Source organism: Cucumis melo, chromosome 6, assembly GCF_025177605.1.
Source record: "Cucumis melo cultivar AY chromosome 6, USDA_Cmelo_AY_1.0, whole genome shotgun sequence".
NCBI classification, from domain to species: Eukaryota; Viridiplantae; Streptophyta; class Magnoliopsida; order Cucurbitales; family Cucurbitaceae; genus Cucumis; species Cucumis melo.
In genome coordinates, this window is record NC_066862.1 from 4099839 (window position 1) to 4118306 (window position 18468).

At 32.5% G+C, this 18468-nt stretch overlaps 3 protein-coding genes and 1 long non-coding RNA gene across 6 annotated transcripts; 3 read left to right on the plus strand and 1 right to left on the minus strand.

Moving 5' to 3' along the window:
• Positions 1–5031: 5031 nt before the first annotated feature.
• On the plus strand, positions 5032–5754 carry LOC103483701 (uncharacterized). The gene has a single exon (XM_008440436.3). It carries the CDS (start codon positions 5264–5266, stop codon positions 5648–5650), a length of 387 nt encoding a protein of 128 aa, XP_008438658.1. The 5' UTR covers positions 5032–5263; the 3' UTR covers positions 5651–5754.
• Positions 5755–8941: 3187 nt separating this feature from the next.
• Positions 8942–10655, plus strand: LOC103483702 (uncharacterized). Its single transcript, XM_008440438.3, has 3 exons — positions 8942–9619; positions 9741–9890; positions 9977–10655. The coding sequence occupies exons 1-3, from the start codon at positions 8984–8986 to the stop codon at positions 10262–10264; spliced, it is 1074 nt and encodes a 357-aa protein (XP_008438660.1). The 5' UTR covers positions 8942–8983; the 3' UTR covers positions 10265–10655.
• Positions 10656–11608: 953 nt separating this feature from the next.
• Positions 11609–16240, plus strand: LOC103483703 (uncharacterized). Of its 3 annotated transcripts, none has more exons than XM_008440439.3 (6): positions 11609–11742; positions 12131–12236; positions 13000–13044; positions 13154–13262; positions 14788–15064; positions 15846–16240. In XM_008440439.3, exons 1-6 carry the CDS (start codon positions 11695–11697, stop codon positions 16035–16037), a joined length of 777 nt encoding a protein of 258 aa, XP_008438661.1. In that variant the 5' UTR covers positions 11609–11694; the 3' UTR covers positions 16038–16240. The 3 variants fall into 3 exon arrangements, with proteins under 3 accessions (XP_008438661.1, XP_008438663.1, XP_008438662.1); XM_008440441.3 differs by having other exon boundaries at positions 11654–11742; positions 12175–12236; XM_008440440.3 differs by having other exon boundaries at positions 11662–11732; positions 12175–12236.
• Positions 15323–15878, minus strand: LOC107990409 (uncharacterized). Its single transcript, XR_001761935.2, has 2 exons — positions 15730–15878; positions 15323–15625 (listed from the first exon to the last, which is right to left on the minus strand). It is a non-coding gene; the product is annotated as an uncharacterized LOC107990409 (long non-coding RNA).
• Positions 16241–18468: the final 2228 nt, after the last annotated feature.

An 18468-nucleotide genomic window follows, 5' to 3' on the forward strand; every position in this document is an offset into this window, starting at 1 on the left:
TTTTTGTAGTCAACTTAAACACAACTTATATTTTTTCAAAAAAATGTATATCGTAATTAAAATAAAATGATGAGAAATTCAATTTAGTATTATATATGGATGATCAAATGAATCTCCAAATTGGTGTTCTCTCGTGATATGTTATTTTGTATAGAGTTTAATTTATATTTCATTTGTATGCGTTGAATATTCATTTCAAAGTTAAAAAGTTTGGAGCACTAATCGAAAATTTGGAAGTATTGAGTTAATATGTTAGGAGAAAATTTGTATATTTGGAGTGTAAAGTTTTTCCAATGATGACAGTTAATTTTCTGTTCGGTGTAAAGTTGTTGAGTTATTAAGTCAAGGATAAATTGATACAATTTTTTTTTTTTAACTTTTGTAAACATTAAATGAAAGGAGTGGGTAAGAAGGGAAGATGGAGTTTCCTAACAAATGTGCAAACTTCAACAATGGCCAACTGTTAGGGAAGTCGGAAGTTTAGCTCAACTCGACCCAAGACAGTACTCCATATACCCTCTTAATCTTTTCTTCCTTATTTGCTGAATTTGTGTGCGTCTCTGTCACAACGATTAGTATACATACATGAACCTTACATTGAATTCAAAATGTGAAGATGTCATATACAAATTGAGATTGATCGATCACCATAATAACAACCACATCATTGTAACATAATCACATGAATGAAAGTTAAAAAAAAATATATTGGTGGGACTTGACAATTCCAAACTAGAACTCGTCCAATTAATAATTATCCATATTTGATGTTTGGGACAAGCTCTTGTGACATTAAAACATAAAGAGGGGACACCATGGTGTCATCTTCAATGGCCAAACATTCATGAGAGACAAGCACTCAGCTGTCGGATTGCAAGAGCAAGACAAGCACCCATGAAATATTCACAAGTACTTTCTGATAAAAAATTAATTTTGTTGCTGCCAAATCAAAGGTATAGCTCTTTTCTGTTTCAACAGCCCCACATGCCTCTTTCAAGGCTATCCATTTGAATTGCTTGTTCGTGGTCGTATCGTAGCGTTTAGTTTTAGTTTTTATTTCGTCTTCAAATTCAAAAATTTTGAGTTTTTAAGTTTAGCATTCTCTTTCCTTCCCAAATTTCAAAATGTTATATATATTGTTACGTAGTTTTGAGTTTTGTCCTTATTTTTAACATCTATTGATTAATTAATTTAAAACAATTACATGGTTATAATAATTCATTAGTTTTTACTCAAATTTTTTATCACCATTAAAAATAATTTTAAAATTTTATTTCATAACTGTTGACACTCATATCTGGTTCTCTTTGGATTGCCTAGTAGGTGCTTGGTGACCTTTAACCTCTACTCCAGTTTCTCCTAATCTCATCTCGATCCTATATGAGTCGGTTTGTTAAGAAATCACTGTATTATCAATGTGGTCTCTAACCTATTGCACTTTGTTGCTTAAGTTAGTGTAGTGGATAAATAACTCAACTAAGCACTAAAAGATCTGTCGACTCTCTTCTTCTTGGAGTATTTACTAGCTTCTCCCTTTGGAATGGTATCAAATGGTGATAATAGGTGGTGTCGAAAATGTTTTTTGTGCTCAAGGTTGCAGGGGTGCACGTTTGGTCTCAACTCATATATGTCTTGATTGGTATATATATTTACTAGTTTGAATGCTATACCCAAACTCCTAGGCTCTTACATTTTTCTTTTGGGACACACACTCTTTTATGCTCTTTCCCCAATATATCGTTTCGGTTCGGGCGTGCTTGTAAACTCTTAGATCTTAGTTTGAACAACCCTAACAATAACTATTTTAAATAAATTAAATTAATTGAATATAATAACAAAGACTGATAAGTACTTCGTACAAAATCGAGATTTGAAGAAGCGTAAAAATTGAAATCTAGGAGATTGAAAACTCGAAACGAAAGAATAAAAGTGTGAACTAATTTGAAGGGGATATTATTACTCAATGAAGTCACATGGGGAAGGAAAGAGAGAGAGAGAAACATTTGGTCTCTACCCTAAGAGCCAATGCATGTGTAGGGACTTCACAAAATCTTCTCAACCTTCATGCTCCACACTCCTATGTGTCTCTTTTTCATTCTTGTGGACATTAAATGACCTACATAATATATGTTTCTTGGCCAGGTAGTCTCTTCCAAATCTCTTGTCCATGTCTCACAACTAAACCAATGTTTCTTCCCATTTCTTTGATTCCTATTTGATATATATATATATATATATATATATATATATAGTGAAGGATTAAAACCCAAGACTTTGAAGTTGATATTACAAATTTCGATTGAGATAATGTTCATGTTAACATTGGGCTATGATTGACTTAATTGTTTATTAAAACAATAAATTAGTGTCTATAAGAGTTTATGTATAATACTCTCGGCCAAGATCGAAAGCGACCACGTATTGAAGTTTAAAATAGTATTTGCATAAATGACTTTAAAAGTAAATACAACGACTAAATATATATAATTCAAGAATGGTTGATTGTTTGATATACGAAACTTGAGTTGACAAAAAACTATATATATATATATATATATATATATATATATATATATATATATATATAAACATATATATATATATGTTTGTATTTCCAACATGGCACCTTACCTTAGGGTAAGATAATTACAATATTGTTTAGGTGTGTATTATAATAATAAAACAATAATGAAGAAGGAATTAGGGAGAAGTATAGCACGATGTTGTGTCCCAAAAAGGATGAGAAAAATGGAAAAGTGGTTTGGAATTAGTGACAAGACTTCTCTAAAAAGAACAAAATACAACATGTTATTTTGTCTTCCACTTCCAAAATTTTCAAGTTAAAATGACCAATTGCTATCACCCAAATTAATTAATGTCCAAAATTTTTGTGAGGGCAATTTTTAAGCTCCATGCATTTAACTAATACTAAATTGGTCATTTCATTTTGCTTGGATCAAGGGAGAAAATTAATGCAAAACATGGTAAAGCCAAAACCCTAAACCTAATTTTAATTAATATATATATAGCCTTACCTAAAACCAACAATAGCCTTCTTTCTAACTTTTTGGTAGGGGAAAAATACGATACCTCAAACCACGTTTGATTTGGCTCAAATAGAAATAGTTCATTGGAGTAAAAACAAATAATTCAATTTAATCGATCTAAAGTTTATATTATTAGGGTTTTGATTCTTTCGATACCTCACATATTGTAAAAACAAATAAAGATCTATCAAAACGTTTTGTAGCTCAAACGGCTCTATAAGGTTTTCACAAAATTAACATGGTTAAATTGACCAATTAATTAATCAAACTAGCAAAAGGACACAACATACTTAATACATAACATGTGTTAATTAAGTTCATATAGGTAAAAATGTTACTCAAGCGTAGACCAAATTAATTAAACTAATTGGACATTATTAAACAAAATGAGAGGTTTGAACAAGAAGAGGATAAAGAAATTAAACTGAAAGTAATCTTTGAATGATCTTCTATTTGTTTATTTGAAGAATTTAACAACATGCATGTTTAATTAATTCAAAATAAAGTCTATAAATACATGTTTAATTGTTTGACACAGTAGTCGAACACAAGCATCATTGAATCCCAACCATAGAAAGGCCATCACTGACGATTGAACCACTCAAACTTAGTGGTCATTTTCAAGCAAAATTTGTTGACATAAATACAAACACGAAAACAAATAATTGATATTCCCCAGCTCATGACTACTCTAAGCCTTCATCTCCTTTAAGAGGCAATGACCTATATTTCTTTTTTCCTACCATTTTTTTTATACAAGACAAACTCGTTTTGTTCATAATGGAATTGATTCTCTCTTTTTTCCCTTTTGGAAATTTTAATAAATTAAATCATCGTATTTTTCATTATTTTTTTTTCTAGTTTGTTATTTGGCATTTTCCAACCACACTTTTCAATTAACTATGTTTGTCATTTTTTAATAAACATCTTATTTTAACTAAGATACAAAGGGAGTAGGAAGCATTATTATTTAAGTTATATATTGGTATATATAAGTTTCAATATATACTAGATTTTGTAGCCTCAACCAACATACATACATATATATATATATAGTTAAATTGAATTATATTTCTTCGATGTATAATAAAATAAATTTTATTTTAGTCTCTAAAATTTTAAGTATTATTTTATCTATTTTCTTTGAAATTAAACTATACCTTTTATTTTTTGCCACTTCTCTCGGAGATAGAGAGCAAAGATTCAAAATTTTAACGAAAAAAAAATTTATAAAAAAAACAGCTCATAGCACTTTTTTTTTTTTTTTTTTTTCATATTGTGAATATGACAAATATGACAAGTAATTAATGATATCTCAGACAACTATCGGGAGGACTATCAGATGGTCATCTGCTTTTAAATTTGCTACTTTTGCAATTTAAAAAATACAGTGACATTGACTCTATTATCATAATTTTTTTTGCTATTTTTGTAAATGACCCAACTTTTTTAGTCATCAAAGAAAGATAATGAAAATTTTAATCGATTGATTTGTATTCATCCATCTTTGTTAGATCCTTTATTAAAAAAGAAAAAAGAAAAAAGAAAAAGCCTTGGTTGTTAGAATCCCACATATTCCATAGATAAAAAGACTTGTTAGGTTCAAATTTTGGTTACTCACCTAAAATATGCATTTGGTAAGCTCTCAATCACTTATGATTGGAATAACTACAAACAATAATGAAACCAAAAGATCAAAAAGCTTAGCTTAACCAAAATAATCACACTAATGTATAATTTAATTACAAGTTTGGTAAAACACATGTAACCAATTTTAAATTCCTCAATAATTAATTATTATTGTTTATAATTATATGGTTAATGATTGTGCGTTTTGTATACAAAATGGTAGAATTTTTCTTGAAATTAGAGAGACAAAGAATCCAACTAATAGGACGACTATAGTCAACGGCTAATATATACATATATATAATAAGATTTATGATATAATAATTAATAAAGCCAAAGGGAATTTTGGTATTTAATACCTTAAAGAACCTCTTCTTCAAGGTCTCTTCCGACCAACACTCTGTCCTTTTTATAAATTCCCTCTGTTTTTCGTTTTTCTCTTAAATTTTCTCGATTGATGCCCAAAAACTAAACCCATTTCAAAATCCAACACTTACCCATTTCACCAAATTGCCATATCATTTTCAGGCCATCTTTCTTTTGTTCAAATTTACACAAAAGTTTCGAGCTTTTTTTTTTTTTTTTGGATGGAGATTGAGCTTGTTGTCACTTGCGATTGCTGTGGGCTGAAAGAAGATTGCACACAGTTCTATATCAGTGAAGTTAAGGCTAAATTTGAAGGAAAATGGCTTTGTGGGCTTTGTTCTGAAGCTGTTAGAGATGAAGCTAAACGAAGCAAAAAACCATTGGTGGGAAATTTGGAAGAAGCTGTCAATGCTCACATGTCGTTTTGTAGGAAATTTAAATCTAATCCTGCTGTTCGTGTCGCTGATGGAATGAGGCTTATGCTTAGGAGGAGATCCAGCGATGTTTCGTCTTCGTCGCCATCGTCTTCTTCTTCGGCTAAGAAGTATGCGAGATCCGCTAGCTCCTCTCAGGTGGGTTTCGACATGTCGTCTCTGTCGCTCTACTGATTCTGTATTCTCTTTTGGAGGCTTTTTAATTATTTATTTAAGACTCAGTTTGATAATCGTTTGAATTTTGGTTTTTAGCTTATAGATTTTGAAAACTCAGAGAAGTAGTTTTTAGAATTTGATTTAGTTTTTAAGTGTTTAGATGTGAAAATTATAATTTGACAAATGAAAAATAAATTTTAAAAATTAAAAATTAAAAACAAAAGCATTATCAAACGAGGCTCAACAAATTAAGGGTTTCGGTTATGATTCCTTCCTTTTGATTATCAGAATAATATATGTTGTGTTAGGGAATTTACTTTAGCCTCATGGAAAGATTTCTATCTTTGTATATAAATAATGACGACAATTTATTTAGTTGTTTTCTAATTCGTTACGAAAATGAAGGAAAGTGTTCGAAAAGGGTAAGTATATGTTTTGTCTTTTAGTACATCAACGATGAATGAGATTCTGACTCATACATTTCTTGTCATAGACGCATCTATTTACTGGTTGAGTTTTGACCGTTTTAACAAATATATATATATATATATATATATATATATATTAGTTCACTGTGTTTATTAGCTTAAAAAACTATAAATCTCCATACTTCAATGCTTATTAATTATTTCAATTATATATGTCAGATGTCAAAATTAACTCATTGCAAATATATAACATAATGCTGAAGATTTACGTATATTTAGTTCGTTAAAGCATACACATTTTAAGTATATAAGTATATGGAATAGAAATATTCAAACTACCTATCTTTTAATTGTTAACTCATATTTTATGTTAATTATTGAGTTACACAGAAAGAAGTTAAAACTATTGTATTTTATTATTTTTTATAATAAAATTTATGCACATTAACTTTTGGGTCAAAGGCGATAAGGTCAAACTAGCAGTGAAATCTAATTGTTGTAAGAAATTTCTATCTATGGCCGTCAAATTTATTTATGGTACATATAACAAAACATTTTTCTTTCAAATGAAAATGTGCATTTCCTTCCAACACAAGCAATGATGGATCCATAAATTTTGTTGACGGAAGAGCTAGGCTTTATAGTTCAATAAAAAAAAAATCTAAAAGTGAGGATTAAACCTAACTCTAAGAGAGGTTAGATGACAGTTTACTATCGGGTTAACTACTTGTATTAATATTGTTTCATTTTTTTAATATATCATATAGAATGCATAAAGTTTAAGGAACCCAATCTTCAAATCTATACTAAATCGAACATAAAGATACATATTTTAAAAAGATTACATAATAAATTATGGACTATTTATCAAATCCAAATGTATAAAAGTATTTGAGTGGAAAGTAACAATGGAATCTAAATAAATAAATGAAAAAAAAGGCCAAAATAAAAACTCATGCACATGTTTGCCAAATGGGTTGAAAAGGACAAAAAGAACTATATTTGTCTTTATGGTTTAAATTAATTAAAAGACACAAATCAAAATAAAGAGAGACCTCAAAAGATTAGCAATAAGTTGATTTGATGAATAATTGAGTTTGGTAAAAGAAATATATAGGATTTAACTTTTGACTTTTCTTAATCAAAAAATAATTATTAAGAGTTGTTGCATTATTTAATTTTAAGCAATTTTTATTATATATAGCAATGAGTTGGCCTTTTGCAATAAGTTTGAGCCACACAAGAAGAGTCCACCTTTAGTTATTTTAGTTACTAAACTAAATTCCAAAAATTAACTAAATTCTCTTCTACAACTAACCCCACTTTGCCTTTCATATTCATATAAAACTAATCTACTCGTCTATAATTAGAAATTTTATGACTCTTTAATGGGTGATATTTAAAATTATTACAAGACCATGGTAAATATAGCAAATATAAAGTATCAAAGAATTTGGCCCTTTAACTTTATTAGTGATAGACTAAATTATTAGATAGGAGTCTATTGATAACAAAGTTTACAATTGCCATTAGCCTATTAGCAATAGATATTTTAATAAATAAAGAACTATATTGTTAACTATAAAATTAGGTTGGTTCGAGTTTAGTTCAGTGGAAATAAAGATAACGATTAAATGAATGTATGCGAGTGAATTTGAAATTATATTGAAAATCACTCTTAAACATATTCTTAATCACTCAAAACCAATTTAATGTCATCATTTTTATATTATCAAAATTAATTTTGAATAATTAAAAATATGTTATGTCCTAAATCCCTACTAATTATATTTAGTTAGAAACGTGGATTGATTCATGAATATTGATGGGGCCATTTGGTTAACACAGGGCCCAATATTAGGAAGTTAGTTTGGTTTAAAAACTCGATAAAAAATGGTAAAGAATCAATAGTCTAAAACTAAACTTGAGTCATATCTCAACGATAGATGAAATTTAATGAATTCCTCCTCTGATTATAATTTTGAAATGTCTACGAAAATTGGAGACTCAAAAAGTAGTGTTATACTATTGAAGTAAATAAATAGAGATTACAAAAAATTAGAAAATAAACTTGAATACATGAGAGAATTCGAGCTCTTGTCTCCTCGAGACAATGCCAAGAGTAATTATTTTTCTATGATAGAGCAAATTAACTTTCTTAATTTAGTAGCACCTTATTTGGAATAAACCAAACTTTTACAAATTTATAAAAGGGAGATAAGTTTAATGGGAAAATGTGTTTGTGAAACGAATTCAAAAAGTAATTTGAAGAAAGAGATGTCTATAGATGAATTTATGATCATTTAAACAGTTACATCTCTTTTGGTTAATATTTGAAAAAACATATCCATCCATGAAAGAATGATAACTCATGAAATTGAAAAGATGTAACCCTAAACGAAGAGTTGCATACCATTTTTCTTTTTAAGAAAAGAGAGATGCATATTGCATACCATTTATTTTAAAACGTCTAAAACAAAGAGTAAAATTCATACCTAGTAGCTCATTTTTATGTTAAAGTACTATTTAGATGTTTGAATAAAATTTGTTCAATTTTAGTTCATATACTTTCAAATTTCAAACTTCCACAAAAAAAAAAAAAAAATAATAAACTACCTATAAAAAATAAATTTATGAAACTAAATTATAAATGGTTGAGAGTAGTCTAAAATTAAAAATTCAAAACAATATGAAATAAAATTAAACTAACTCCCAAAAGTGTAATAGATGAGAAAAAGTTGAATATTTGACTCTGACTGGGAAAGGCCGAGAAAGAAATAGATCACACGTGGCGTCTTATATATGACCGTTGGCAATTCAAATTTCGAAACCGATACTCTCTCTTCTCGGATTAAATTTTCCCCATCTCTCTTATTTTGAGGCTCAAATTTTGGACATTGAAAAAACGAAACCTAAGAAAGCCATGAAAACGGTCCTTTCAACCTCCGTTTCTTCGAATTCAACCACCACCACCGCTGCCATAGAAGACGATGAGCGATCCGAAGCCCGCGACAGCTGTTACTATCCCGGTTGTCGGAAAGATGCGAATTGCGATTGCAAGATTTGCTTAGAGAGTATCAATGCCACTTTGGATCTAATGCCTTACAGTGTCCAGAAAAGCTCCCTCACCAAGCTCTCTGCTTCCAGACCTAATAATGTCGAAACCACTCCCATTTCCTTTAACCCTTCCATTTTGACCACGCCGACAACGGTCACCTCTCGGATCTCGAAGTACCCTAAATTTGAATCTCCAGTGAAATTGGGTTCGAAATTCAAGGTTGAGGAAGGGGGAAGAGATTCGAGTTCGTTGCGTCGGTTTGTTACGTTGGTTTTTGTTCTGAGTTTGATCCTTGCGGTGACTACTGGGTTTTCGTGTGCGATTGCTAGGGTTATTCGACCCAAGCTGTCGGCGGAAATTGTTAGAACTGCGAGTAAGAATTCTCAGTTCGTGCAGGATTTGAATGGAAAATTGAGGGTTCTGGAGAGGGAGTTTCAGGGAACGGTGAATGCTGAGATTTCAAATTGTAGTTACTCGAATTCCTATTGGGAAATTGACCAGGTAGATTTTCAAACCATCAAAAAATCGCCTTTGTTTGGGGGGTATATTTTAGGTCGTGTTCTTAACATTATGGTCGATTGATCTGTGGTCTTTTAAGTTTTAATTTTTGCTTCCATTGCAGGAGGGAATGATCTTAAGTTCAAAGTGTATAATGTACAAATCAGCCACCGAGACAGTGAGCATATGGGGATGGCCTCTGCAGACAGCTGGGTTGCTTCGTACCGGGTTTTCGCAACGATCATTCACAATCTTATCCGGCAGACTTACAGAGGTAAACTCAAAACCTTTGATCAATGATTTAGTGTACAGGAAAGCTTAGATTTGCTATATTGATCTATTTGGTCCTCTGTTTCTTAGTGGTCTGATGGAGGAATTGGCTACCTTGTTCGAGAGGCGAATACTTCTTGGGTGCAGAAGAGATGGGGTGCTTCAGCTGTGCAATTAGATCCCAATACATGGGTTCTTGAGTACCGTCAAAGCTCTTTGTTAGAGAATTCGAGCTTAAATACGATGGCAGCAGATTTCTTCAAACATTGGATGAGGATAGTCATAAGAAGATTGAAGAATGAGCTTTGGCTGTTTTTGGATGGTGAAATCAGGTTTCATCAGGTTACAGTTACTAGTGATTTCAAGACTCCAACATGAGGAGAATGGAGTTCTCATATCTAGTGAGAAGCTTTTCAAATTTCATTCATTCTCTTTTTCTCTACTCTTTTGGTGGAAACTATTGCTTTGTTCATTTTCCTGAGTCCTGCCTCTAGGATCAAAGATGTTAGTCGATGCTATATGTAAATGTAACTGCATAGGAACAGATTACTTTCTATTTAGTGCTTTCTTTTTCTGGCAAGAGAATTGGCGAAGACCCACCAATGTTGAAGAACTCTACTTGGACAACATGCTTCTTTACATATATTGTGTCAGGAAAAGAAAATTTCATTTCAATAATACTGTATACTTACTACGAGAACTGGTCACCAGTAGTCTTTACAAGAACATGAACCGTCTTTATAATAGTGAAATCTACTTCTGTCCCTAATGATGATCTCTCTGGCATATACTTTTGACGCTAATTCATAAAAGCATGACAATCCTCACAAATTCGAAGGTTCTTTGTAATGCAAAATCGTAGCCCTCCATTCATGAGGGCATAGCAAAGTGCCAACTTCTCGCTGTGCTGAAGGATTGATTCCTTCTTTTCCTCTTCGTCCAAATCGACAAGCACACAATTTTTCTGTGGCGTATAACCAACCAGATTCAGCTTTTGAACTACATCTAGTTTGTGATATATTTGATCTGCTTGCTTCTATCTGCCATTTGAAATTCATGGACCTCGTTGATCAATCCAATTCTACTGCATCCTCCTCCCTCTATCGAAACGCCCATCTTGTTGTTCATTACTTTTCTAACTTCCCCAACGTCTTCCCATCTTCTTTCTTCAGCATATAAGTTCGATAAGACGACAAGAGCCCCATTGTGATCAGGCTCAAGCTTGAGAACTTGTTTAGCTGCAAATCTCCTAACTCAGTCTCACCATGGACCTTGCCCCAAATGAGCATTAGGAGGAGCAAAGGGCATTGCCTCAATCACCTCAAGAGTTTCACTGAGAAGATTTGCACGGCCAAAGAGGTCAACCATCCAACCAAAGTTCTCATGCTTGGGACTCATACCATACTCATTGGTCAATGAATGAAATATTCTTCGGCCTTCCTCAACTAGACCTCCATGGCTACAAGCATAAAGCATACTTGTTTTAATATTATCATAATATTATCAACTACAATTGACATCGACGTTGTAATTAACCGTTCAAGTTTTACATATTAAAAAATGTTTAATATAGGTTGTAATTTTGTGATGAGAAAAAATTAAAATAGATTTTCCAAGTATACTTTCTGTTTCAAAGTGTTTTGCATAAAATTTAATATGGGCCGAAAAGCTTTCCATAAATACGATAAGCCCAGGCCCAATATTGTAGGCCCGCCAGACCTACCCTCCTCGTAGTGATTTGCGTCATTGTAGTTGGTGCCTCCGGCTTGCTCCGTTTAGTCCCGGTGTTTGGTGATCAGAGCTCCGACATGGGTGAAATTTTACATGAGCTCGAATATGTTCTCAGGTCCAAACCGGTATTTCGCTTTTCCACTAATTTTCTCCCCTTTGCTTCTTCTTTCATTCTGAATTTTGCTTATTATCAATCTTATTCGAATTCCTCTACATTGTATATCTAAGTTTTTCCAGAATTGGTTGTTGTCAATCAAGAATCCACATAGAACCCTGGAAAAATCTCTTTTTCCATTTTTTTTTATTGTTTTGATTCATTTATTGAGCTTCTTTTCGGCATTGAGTTGGTTCTTTGTTGAACTTCTGAACTAATAGAAGAATTGCTAATCTTTTGCTCGTCGGTTGATTTCAAGGATGTGGTTTCCATTTCTGATGTCGAAGTTGATTCTACGCTTCTACTTGTCTTTTTTTAAATTCGTTGAACTTATTACGTTACTCATTTTTGAAACATAGAACGGTTTGACGATCGAGGAAGCGATTTTGCTCCAAACATGTAGGTCTAAGGCTGTTCGAGATTTTACATTTGGTGGTATCCTTGGAGGTGGCCTGACATGGGCAGGTATGCTGTAAAATCAGGCACAGTTTATCTTCCGTCCATGTGAAAATATTATACAATGAGGATACCTTGAGGCCAGAGGGAGCTTTTTAATTTTCAATAGTTTCTGTTCTTTTATTTAAAAGCCAATTATCTTTTTGCTCTATTCTACATTTGTAGTTCCCCTCCGAATGAATTTATGTTGCTAGTGCTCGAGTTCAAATTCTCTTCACTTTACAAATCAATATGTAGAAGTAGAACCAGAAGTTCATATAAAGTACTATTTAGTTTGATTTTAGGTGATTTTCTTTTTAAGATAGGCAGCAAAAGTTACTTGTGGATTTCTTGTAGATAATACTCAATTTTAAGATCTCAGCAGAGGGTGCTTGGTGCCTGGTGGTGAAGGCTTGGGATATTTGGAGATACCGTCGAAGGTCTTGGGTTTAAGGCCTTGGTTTAAATAATCTTTTTTGAGCAGGCATTGGAGCGGGGCAAGCCATGAGCGTAATCCAAAGAGTGGAGTCTTTGACGCTCGAGATATGCAAAAAAGAACATATATAGTTTGATGAAAGAATAACTTGTTACCTCATTATCAAATGATAAAAACCTAGCTTAAAGCTATTTAAAGTTTGTGAAGTGTGTGACCTGTCTAAAGAAACTGTGTTGCTTTTCTAGGGCACACAGTCTGATATATATCAGTTAAATGTTTGCGGCATCTCAAAGCTTCAACATCTCGTGTTCTCTCCTCCGTTTATTCCTTTAATCACTTTGTAGTTTGTTCTGGCAGGAACATGGAGGCTGAATAAATTTACTCGGCTAAATCTTTCCGGAGGTAAGACGAACACTTTCTCTCTCACTCACTTTTGCAAAATTAAGTGCTCATTTTTAGGTTGCGAAGAATTCACTTTTTAATTCATTTATGAAGGATTGTATTTTGGCAGGAGCTGCTGCGCTTTGTGGATTTTGGAGATTTAGCAGGTCCCTAAACTCATGTGTCGATTATATTCTTTCACTGGATGGAAGTAGGATGCAAAAGGAATTGGCAAATATGTAGGTCCCTCGCCTTTTTTAATATTGGAACTTTCTAATTAGTGCCATGCTAGTAAACAAATATTGATGCTCGTGAAGAACCAGGCTAACAACGTTACGAGTCAGCTAAAATATCTGAAAGATGTTGCCGCTGGGAGCTATGAGTTATCTAGCTATATATCCTCTCGGGGGTAAAGAGGTCATGTGACGAGGTTCTGGAGGTGGTGAGGTTTAATGCCTCCTAGTTGGCATTGATCACTGGCCCTTTTTGTAATTATGTCATTGGTTTAATCTGAGTTCATTTAGGTTGTGTTTCGTGACTCCCTTTTTCTGGGCTTCCTTTTTGTCTGACTTTATATATTTTGTTCAGTTTGCATCATGAAAGTTTTTTGTTTTGTTTTTTTATTTTTATTTTTTATTGTTATTATCAAACAACAATTTTCATCGAGAAGGAAATAAAGAACACTAGAAAAAGGACTAGCCTTAAAAAAGGAAGCACCTATAAGAAATGACTCCAATTGTGCAAACTAGTTCCAATAGATTAATTACAAGAGCTCTTCAATAGAAACGTGAAATCTACTGACCAAACAAACATATATATGAAGGTTTCCTCTCCAAACCTTTAAACCCTTTGTTATTCTTATTCCTCTCTCCAAAAATCTGTTAGGCCACCCACGAGGCGCACCTACACACGGGGGTAGAAATGACAATTTACCCAATCAAGGTCAGGGGGTGGATTTTTATATAAAGTAATATTTATGTATTTTGGGCACGTTTTAGAAAATATTGTGTTGTACTGTTATGTATTGGAGAGTATCACCCTCTCAAATGGTGGCTTGATGTACTTTAGAACCTTGATCTGTTATCGTAATCTAGTAACTACTCTCTTGGAGTTATTACAAAATCCTACTAGATAGCACACACCCTGACAAGTCGTGGTGATCATACCACTAGTAACTTTTGGACCATTTAGCATGAAGCTGAACGTCTAAAAGCTCCGTTTATTGAAAAAGAGTTTGTTATGTGCATGTTTATTATTTGCTATATCGATGGCTAGAATTATTGATGTGCTATAATCTGTTACTTTTTATGAATAATTAGCACATTAACAGAAGGCAGAAGCCAGTAGTGCTATAATCTGCTTAGATTTGACAAAGTAGGTATCTGAGACTCTGAGGTCAACTATACCCGCATAGTGGTCGAGCGAATAGGTGTCGTTTGCCACTCAAGTGCTGCATGAGCGTTGAAGATATCTCATTCGGGCTCAGCTGGGGAAGAATCAAGCTATTGAGTATCTTTTTGGCACTTGAGTAGGTGCTCGAGTGCGGAAGTACCAAAGAAGCTAGTTTAATTAGAGAAAGAAACGGTTATCTACGTTTATTAGTTTACTATGATCACGAGTTTAGTAATAACTCATTAAGTTTTATCAATGTTGCCATAGGCTAGTAAATTTCAGTGATACTGATCTTGGGATTTCTTACTACTTTTAATGTCATTGCATGGCAAGATCTCTTGTACATGACCAATATTTATTTTCTCATTGCAGTGTTGTGACGAGATATCACAATGATCCTCGTGCAATGCAGTACATATCCAAGCATTTTTTTTATGAGGAAGTGTTTGACGATTCAACCTCGGACCGGCCAAAAATAAGGTGGCGTTATCGAAATTTCTTTAGTGATGATGTTGCTCATTCTCAGAGGACGCATGGTAATGACAACAACGTGCATGAAAACTCCCACCGTGATTCCAGTGCCCACCAGCGCGATTCCTATGGTGACTCCGATGACAAAGGAAATGCTCATGAGTTCAAGCCAGTCCTCGTAAGTTTTATAATTCAGTTTCTCCCCCCATCTGACTAATACTTCAATTTTTTTACGGTTGTTTACTTATAGTTTCTGCTTTTATAGTTCAAAAAAGAAATGGTGTTATACTGATCCAAACAGAAGCAAATATTGTATATTCCGAGTAGGGCACCTACTTGCGCATCCTTCGATTTTCATTGTGCGAAGTTTTTTTCATTATAACGTAATTGAGCACCAATTTAGGTAGTCATCTTAGGGTAATAATAGTTGCGTGGATCATAAACACTGGAATCTGGATTCAAATTTTGGAAGTTTGTTCATTCCCTACTTGCAAACTTCAACTCTGCATACTCAAAATCATATGATCTCAAGCATTGTAATTATCAAGTTCCTGAAATTGAGTAAGTATATTACCACACATGCTGGGAAATTTTCTCCATGTTCTCTCCGCAAGTTGCTTTGCGCCAAAGGAAACTGAATTTAGTTGATTCAAATAGGATTATTTACAGGGAGTTTGGAACGTTGTGTTGTGTTGCTTCCCTGGTCAAACGAGCTTTATCGCATACGTGAGTCACAAAACTTCAAAAACAAAATACTTTTCTTCAGTAAGTAGTGATAAGATATTAAATTTACGAAAAGCTTTCGGATATCATATTAATCAGTGATTGAACATGATATCGTACCTGGAGGTCTAGAAATTCCTGTGTTTAAACCGTTTTTCCCGACTGTTGGATTCGGGGGAGTGTCAAAAGTATCAATGTTTGTCTTTTAGCCTGATTTGTACTTTTGTTACATGCAGACTAAGACTGGCACCGATTCTGCGACGGCAGACCCTCTAGATTGTATTTTTGGTACATTGGCCAGAGAAGAAGAAATTCAACACTCGACTCCCTCTGCTCCATCTCCGAAGCCTCACTCTCGTAGCAGAAGATACAATCGTCGGCATCGAAAAGATAACCAGACAAAACCAACAAACTTTGAATATGTGTAATTTCAGGTTCTATCCATTCCAAGAAGATTTCATTTTCTGTTTTTAAAAGAAACGAAACATTCCATTCGTAGAAATAAAGAGAGACATCTTTGTACCTAACCATGCTATTGAAGAAGGAATGTTAAGACATTTATGCAGTTCGAGTGCAGTATTGACATTTGCCTATCATAGGAATGGAAAATGGTGTATAATCGTTTCCATCACGATGTCTTTTATGGTACCTAACCATTACTGAACTAATGGATATCCAAAGAAGCGATAGCCATCCATAGTGTAAAGACAATGCTCATGAGGCAATTGTGTGGCGTTTGTTAAAAGGGAGAGCCACATTTCATTGAAGGTTCGAAACTCCTTTCTCTTTTCCAGTTTCTAAAATTTTTAACATTTCTCAGGAAGATTCGTGGGGGAAAAGTCTTTCATTCTTTCAGACCGTGTGGCGTGTTGAAGATCTTACACAAGAAAGACGACTATGAATACGCGTCAAGAATGGTAAATGCCCTTTTGTCAGATCTTTATTAACATAATAACTAACTAGAAGCTTTCATACTTTGTCTTTTTTACATTAATATGAAATTCCTCCCCCTTTTTTAGTGGTTCTGGTTGAAAGATAGAAACAAATACATATATTCCTTTCTGTGGTGGCAGTGGGGGTTTAGATGAGATGCTTTTAGTTTTTGGTAGTACCCATAATTTTTAATCTTTATACTGTATGGTGAAGGTTCTTAGACTGAGCGGTTGAAAGTAAAAGGAAATGATTTAAAATTGAAAGCTTTTATCAATTTGGAATCTTTTAAGTTTGATTGCGGCCCTACCGCACGCATAGTGCCGCAATAGATATGAGACAGCTTTATTTATTATTATTGAAAAAAACGAAAACTGAGGTAAAGCTTCAATAGGTTGAGGTTTGGTATGTAGAGTAGATGTAATTATTGCAGATATTATAGTTTAATTTTATTCTAATGCACTTTTATAGAAAAGGGTGCTAATGTTACTTATATTTAACTCAATCATTATACCGATGGATGATGGCTCGGTAGCTAAAATTTTGTTGATTTGAAGTTTTTGTTATTCTCACCTGAATTTTTACTCAATGAATCCAATTGGTAGAAAGTTGATTTTTTTAATGCATTTGGAATACTAAGATGAGTGTTGCATTTCTTATAATTATTACCCACTCATAATTTTTATTGAAAATTTATAGGAAATATTGTTGAGTTCAATGAGTTGTAAAACATGTATAGTACAAAACAGGATTTTCAAGAAAAATGATGTTAAAGCTAAATTTTTGTTAGAAATGTATGTTTTGGTATAGTTTTCTATTGTTAATTTGTGCAAAACTCGTGTGTATAGGAATTTACAAGTTTATGCAGCTTTTAACAGTGTTTGTTAAAATTAGTTTGTTTTGATGAAATTAAAAGTGAGTAAATATTAATACAATTCAACATTAATATGACTTGTCAAAGAGTATAAATTAATTTTTGGCCAAGGAAATTTTGTAATAAAGTCCCATTAGTTATATTTTGTAAATATTTTTTTTTATTTATAATAATTACTCAATTAGTTAATTTTATTAATTGTTTCTAATGTAGCGTGAGATTAGACTGTGATACTGTGAATTTTCTTTTATTATCTATGTTTGTATCAACTTATTTTGGTAGCAAAAGTCTCAAGATCATTTTTGTGTATGATATTTAAGTTTTTTTTTTTTTTTAAAGACAGATCAAAGATTTAATTTAAAAAATAAGTCATTTTAGGAAAATAAAAACAATTAAAGTGCTTGATACCCCTTCTAATTTGTTTTAAAACACTTTCAAAAGTGTTCTTTAAATTTTTTAAATGATGTATATCAATAAACTGACCCTTGGACATGATATTTTGTAAAGGTGGTGTTGATGTTACTAGCTAACAACGTTTATCGCTAATTAATGATATCAATCGTTTCAAAGAAAAATAATAATATCAATGATAAACTTCAAACAAAAGAAATAAACAGAATTGTTTCTATTTGTTTTAATATATATTTTGGTCCCAAAGTTTATGTAGGACTTAAGAACAACAGTTAAATTTCATAACTTAATATAGTCCTTATGCTTTAAAGTTTAAAGTGCAGAAGTACGTCCCTAAACTTTAATAACTGACATGTCTACTACATATATTTTATAATTTGTGATGATTCAGTTTATGTCGGAAAAATCTTATTAAGATTTGGTGTGGCATACATACACATGCAAATTGATAAAATGATCAACTATCAACTTTTGTACTAACAGTATAAAGTTTAAAGTCATTATGTTGTAAAATTTGCAAATAATTTTGATGGAATTTTTTTCATTTCTTTTTTTTTTTTGTTGGTGTAAGGACTGAATTATTACCAATTTCAAATCAAAATCTTGAAACAAGAATGATGCTTGTTATTTATTAAACTTATACA

Bases quoted from the DNA above. Each gene is read 5' to 3' on its own strand.
- LOC103483701 (XM_008440436.3), top strand. From the start codon at position 5,264: ATGGAGATTGAGCTTGTTGTCACTTGCGATTGCTGTGGGCTGAAAGAA.
- LOC103483702 (XM_008440438.3), top strand. From the start codon at position 8,984: ATGAAAACGGTCCTTTCAACCTCCGTTTCTTCGAATTCAACCACCACC. The intron at 9,620-9,740 runs GTAGATTTTCAA...CTTCCATTGCAG, and splicing joins CCTATTGGGAAATTGACCAG to GAGGGAATGATCTTAAGTTC. The intron at 9,891-9,976 runs GTAAACTCAAAA...TCTGTTTCTTAG, and splicing joins TATCCGGCAGACTTACAGAG to TGGTCTGATGGAGGAATTGG.
- LOC103483703 (XM_008440439.3), top strand. From the start codon at position 11,695: ATGGGTGAAATTTTACATGAGCTCGAATATGTTCTCAGGTCCAAACCG. The intron at 12,237-12,999 runs GTATGCTGTAAA...TTGTTCTGGCAG, and splicing joins AGGTGGCCTGACATGGGCAG to GAACATGGAGGCTGAATAAA. The intron at 15,065-15,845 runs GTAAGTTTTATA...TGTTACATGCAG, and splicing joins ATGAGTTCAAGCCAGTCCTC to ACTAAGACTGGCACCGATTC.